Source organism: Triturus cristatus, chromosome 9 (assembly GCF_964204655.1).
Source record: "Triturus cristatus chromosome 9, aTriCri1.1, whole genome shotgun sequence".
Lineage (NCBI taxonomy): Eukaryota > Metazoa > Chordata > Amphibia > Caudata > Salamandridae > Triturus > Triturus cristatus.
In genome coordinates this window covers 90,599,902-90,605,901 of record NC_140592.1, presented here as the reverse complement: position 1 = coordinate 90,605,901, position 6,000 = coordinate 90,599,902, and the positions used below count along the sequence as shown (strand labels likewise).

The 6,000-nt window shown below is 41.0% G+C and overlaps 1 protein-coding gene across 1 annotated transcript in view; it reads right to left on the bottom strand.

Moving 5' to 3' along the window:
• Positions 1 to 2,342: 2,342 nt before the first annotated feature.
• OXTR (oxytocin receptor) overlaps positions 2,343 to 6,000 on the bottom strand; it is a 159,311-nt gene continuing 155,653 nt past the window's right edge. Inside the window, exon 3 of the mRNA XM_085624488.1 lies at positions 2,343 to 3,317. Within this exon, the coding sequence (XP_085480614.1) occupies positions 3,067 to 3,317 (251 nt within the window). The 3' untranslated portion in view covers positions 2,343 to 3,066. The remainder of the gene's footprint in view (positions 3,318 to 6,000) is intronic.

Genomic DNA, 6,000 nt, shown 5'->3' with positions numbered 1-6,000 from the left:
CACTGTACTGATCGGAGATGTCTCCTTCCTTGCGAACAGATCCATCATCATGTCAGTGTGCCCTTTCTACTCAGCACCTTCCGCTCCACAGTTGGTGAGCTTCTAATGCTTCACCACTGCCCCTCTCTTATTTAATGTGTAAATCATCTTCTGCCTGACCTCTTCTTCATTATGCCCTACTGTTAAATTATGCTAAATATCATTCATGTAGTTGATTAATGGATACCAGCACCTCAAACTAAATACGTTGAAAACTCATTTACATGTTGGAAATGCATGATATATCACCTCTCCACCATTTGGTGAAAAGCATTTCAACACATACAAGGAATCTGTGGGTGATTACAGAATCAATTGCCTTTCTTTTGGGACAATTGATAAAGGTTCAAAAGGGTTTTTCCACATCATCAAATATCCACATTGAACCCTTACATAGATTTGCCTCAAGGAGCAACTTGCATCAACCCTGCTCTTTCATTTTTACACCGTCTTTTTTATGGCTAGACATATCATTTAAAGCAATGTATATCAAGCCTCGAGCCATTCCCAGTAGAATCTGTCTTTCTGCATAAACTCTATCCCTACTAGCTCCAAATTAGATCACTACTGTCTAGGTTAGCTCCACTGTTGACCAGCCAGTCCTTCAAATAGTACTGAACTGGAAGAAGCTAGCTCTTTCTCAGTCCTCGTGGCCAAAATCAGGATATCGAATCCTATGAGAATAAGAAAAATGTATAACCTCTAGTTTTAGAGATAACTTGAAGATGGACCTTCATAGCCACATAGGGGCATATTAGCAAGACCTCTAGCACATCTAACCTGGGCTTCTATGGGAATTCACAAGGGCATATTATCAAGCCCATTATCGCCGTTTTAGCGGCAGTTTCCTGCCGCTAAAACGGCGATAATTTTATCGCCGGTCTTGCTAATATGCCCCATAGTGCTTTGAGACAAACAAATAATAAAATAACCAAAATGGACGGTATGTACCCCATGTGCAACACCATCTGTTTTCAGAATTTTCTGCATCTCATGCTTATCCACAGTTACCAATTTGATGCAACATGAAAAGAGCGTTTTTCCCATTCTCGCGTACTACGTAAAGCACCAATACCAATTGACAACTCATACTCTCCCAAACTTGTATTCCAAAAAGACACCCCCAAACTGAATGTAAATAGGAGTGTTTAATAGCCTGATCTGGGGTTATGGGGCAATGCAATACAATGGCAAAAACCATTTAAACTGAAAATGTCTCACAGCAGTAAGGTAATGCAAGATGGCTACGTGAGTTACGCACTTGCTGTTGACATCTGCTGTAAACGTAGGGTCAGATGTTCACATTCTGACAAATTACAGGCTTCTATCCTCGTGATGTTGGTAAATCGAGTATTTTTTAATTGGATGATATTTCCATCTGTTATGTGCTGTGTTTAAAACATAATGCTGCAGTTTGTTAGGTGGAAGAGTCCATCAGGGGCTGGGAGAGGCAGCAGGCTGGGGATACATTTGTACAACACAACACTGAACCCCTCTGCATCAATATTTCATTGGGATGATGATGAATGACAATTGGGTGTTTCAAAACAGTATATAACACTTCAGGTCAGTTACATTGGTCTGTCTACAACTCCTCCACCTCAGACTGTCACAGGGCTCTCTCTTCAACTCGGCTATTGATCAAAACCCTTGACGAGTCGCTATGCTCCCCCGTCACTGTTTGGGCTGAAGGACCCAGATAGGAGGACAGCGCTCATTCTACAAGCATGCAAGTCTGTTAGTATATAGCAGATTGTGAATGAATATGTTCAGAAGGGAGAGACATCATCAGCACTCTCAAGCCATTGACCACTTTCACATGAGCCTTTTATGCTGATCATGATGGTCACTGATACTTGTAGAGCTGTTGCCTAAATTCCAAATTGACTTCAATGTCTTAGAAAGTCTACTGTAGTCAGGTCAAATGGACTTAAAAAGAGCTTCTGCCAATTTGGGACTTTTTGAACAGAGGGATGACCAAGAGTTGGTTTAACGTGGGACTTTTTGAGGAGAGGGTTAGACAAGAGTGGGTCCAACCTTATGCGTAGTGGTCTACTTTGTCGGCAGTAACAGAGTTTATGCTGAAGGAAGAGTGGTCGAGTACGGTGGATGACTCGTTGTGCAATACACACAGCTTTAAAAGTAACACATCTTCTAGGATGACCTAGACAGTCAGGTCACCCTCAGCAAGACACACATGCTGCCTTCCTCTGTCAACTCTGATATTTTTTTTCAATGTGTCTTTCCTCAAACAGGTATAGAGAGAAGGAAGTGCAATAACAAAACTGCAAATAGTTCTGTAAATGAGTTCTCTTCTTTATTTCTGCATAAATTGAACATATTATTTACATATGTACAACGGTAAACATATATATTTTATATACATATAAAACTTTTTTTTCCAAATCAGGATTATGTAAAACAACTATATCTTCAATAAAGAAAAAAGAAAGCTCTGTCTTTGTCCAAGGGAATATGGTCCATACTTTGGTCCATGGAACACACTTGAAAATATCATAATCAATAAGTACACATCGGTAATTATTCAGGAGGATATGAAATAGTCCCATAACTTGGAAATAGTGCTACCCTGGTCCTTTTTCTCAAAGCATGAATCATGTTAATGTAAATGATTTTCCTTTCAAACTCTGGAGGTGCCCATCCCATAGCAGAGTGTAGACGTCTCTTTATTGATAAAGTGAACATATCTTCTTCCATAATGTTTATCAGTAAAAACATGCCCTGAATCATGGGAAAATTGTACCTTGTTTCATAAGAACACAGTGATTCTGGAGGAGCCTCAGTTCACAAGAACATTTGTCCTGGTTTATGAGACAATGTTGGTGACTCTTTTCACTTGACTATAATAGCATCTCAGCCTATAAGGCTATAAAGATGAGTCATTACATGCAGGGTAGGACAGGTCCATGATCTAAACACTCTCTGTCTTGATGACCTTACAAAAGAGTCTTAAATTGCCAAAGTCTGAAGACTATATTGTACTTCTAGGTGTCTTTGTTCATGAGCTCATGCTGTGGATGGCTGTGCAATGCTCTTCTGGCTGGAGCTCTTGCGACTCAGGACAAAGGTGGAATTACTCTTCCGGCTAGCGATGCTGAGATCAGCCCCTTGCTGCTTGGATTTGAAGTAATGAGCAGAGCAGCAGAGGAAACGCTGCAAGAGGTCATGAAAGAGGTGTCCCGTAAAGAGCATGTAGATCCAGGGGTTGCAGCAGCTGTTTAGGCTTCCCAGTAGCATTGCAATGATGAACAAGGATGCTGCAAGACAAAAAACACCAGAATCAATTAAATCTTAGGTAAATAAATTCAAAAAGCACACCAATATTACATTTAGCCTTGCACTACTGAACCCAATTCAAGATTTCCTGACTCCACACACTGAACTTTAGGAGTACTTCCAATCCACCGGGCACCCTCTCTAGTTTATTCTCTAATCATCCTTAGGTTTCGGATGAACTAGTTTTGACAACGATTTCTTAGAGGCTGTATGTCATACATTGATCAGAATCAAAGGCTCTGGATGCAGGTCTTGGAGAGTTATAATTTAATTTGGTTACTTTGCATACTCATGTCTTGCACAACTGAGCTAAACCCCTAGGTTGCACATATCTTGCAGACTCATGTCTTGCACAGACCTATCCCTCAGGTTGCCTATATCTAGCAGACTCCTGATTGTCTCATTAGATCTATTATTAAGGTAGCCAGACTCATGCCTCATACAAGAGAGCTGTAATTCAAGTTCTACAGATTATGCACATGCAAGTGCCACACAAGAGGGCTATCTCTTAAGTTGCGCACATAGTGCAGATTCACGACACAGACGGCAGAGCCCTCATTCCAGTGTGTACCAGAATATCATGGGTGCTACTACGCAACATCCATGGATTTTGACACTTCCCCAGATTTACAACCTAGCATAAATCTGGGGCAGCTCCAAAATTAAGGCCTTCCCAAAGCAGGCGTAACAAGGAGAAATGTTTACACTTCCCCTACTTTTTTTACTCTTTCCACGTGTGTTGCATTCTGCAGCACACATAGAATGAGAGAAACACCTCCTGTATTGTTTTTGTGCAGGAAGGTGTCGCTTCCTGCACAAAAACAATCATGCTAACGACACAGACACCCTTGCACCATGGTGCAAGGGTGCCTGCATTGGCGCACGGCTGCAGTTTGTGCGCTGGCAGAAAGGACAGGAATGCAGCGTATCTTGCAGATAGGGAGCATATACGGTGCATTTCTGCCCTTTTTTTTACATAAGGAAGCACAGCTAAAAGGCTTGCAGCACTGCCCTACGCCAAAATATTGTAAATATGCCCCATAATGTCCTAAAGATTGTTTACAAAAATATTACCCCATTGGAGTTGATAATATAAAATGTGCATCCACTGAAGCGATATCTTTGTAGCCAACACTTAGGATGCAATATTTATGTCAGACGGCATTTCTTTTGGTATATTCTAGCATACAACTTCTGCAGACTTACTTCTTGCACAGCAGAGCTATTGCTCAAGTTACCCTTTCATGTTGTGTAACTAATCTTCAAGTTGCCCAGATCTTTATAAACATTTCTCATTCAAAAGAGCTATGGTTCACGTTGAGCAGATCTTGCAGGCTCGGCCATGAGCATCAGAATAATCAGATTATTGCAGAAGTAGTTATTAATGTAGAGTTATTTACAAAAAGGAGACCGCCGGCCATGTTAGGGCAGCAGATCCCCTTATGATCACACATGCAATGTTAAGGCATTAGCAGAAACTTTATTTTGGAAACGACAAAACTACAATCCGTGCACTGTGAAATATTGTTTTATAATATTGTTTTCTGGGTCTCCTAACGGCTCCTTGATTCATGGAATAGCTCTTTTATTTTGACTCTAGTAGAAGACTAGACACCCTCTGAGAGAGGTGTGTTAAACTCCTTTTAACATACATATTGGAATGCTGAATTTTGAAGCAACCACCACAGCCCTGCAATCTTCTCGAAGTAGATTTCCTCAAATCAAACCTGTCAAAATCTACAGGGGGGTGGAGGGGGGATTCCCCTACCTACAGGACATGTGGATATTGGTGCGTTAAGTGTCAATATTCATATGTTATGACCCAAATTTGAGAGAAAAGCTCATGATAGGTGATAGTTATCACACCAGATAAATTCCAAACTTATCAGATGTCCTCAACTGCATTAAGTCACATCCAATACTCGGCCACCTGTAACGTGGACCTATAAGTGCAATATTAGGAGCCTTTTTAGACTAAAGGGCAGTGGTCCACTTTGAGCACTAGGAAATCCAAGGCATCCTCAGTCCATCTTCCTAGCTCATCCAAACCAAAACACAATCCAGAGGGAAAAGCACTGAGTTATCTTGAAGGTACATCTATGGCTTAGAGGTGGAGAGAAATAATGATCCTGTGTACTACGCCACACCCTCAAGTAATAGAATAATTCATGAGTTCTTTTTACCACTATATTTGGACTATTGTGTTTTAACATATCTTTTTGACAACATGGAACTGACATGAAATTATTTCCTACTTTTAGTGCCCAAGTTCTCCGGTCCAGCCTTTGCTATCAATAGAGCAGAAACACTTCTATCTGCTTCTGTAGACTGAGCTTACCAATTCAAAACTCCTCTTTCTTACGCAGCAGAGGTGCCCCACACGCACTACAGCTGGATCTTCAGCCAGATGTGTGTTCATTTGGGCTTAAAAACTGACCTAAGGGGTAAGAGTTTCCCCCATCAGAGCATATGACCATCGGGTTATAGATTTGAATTACAGCGCATGTACACTTCGTTGCTCCTTCTTCTATGGTTGATAAACAATTATAATTGTTAGATAAAGACTAGGGGTGTGTGTGAAATGTTTCATTCTGCCTGCGGAATTGGCAGAATTTGGTGACTCCACGTTACTCTTGTAACGCAAAGTTCTGGGCGAATTCCACC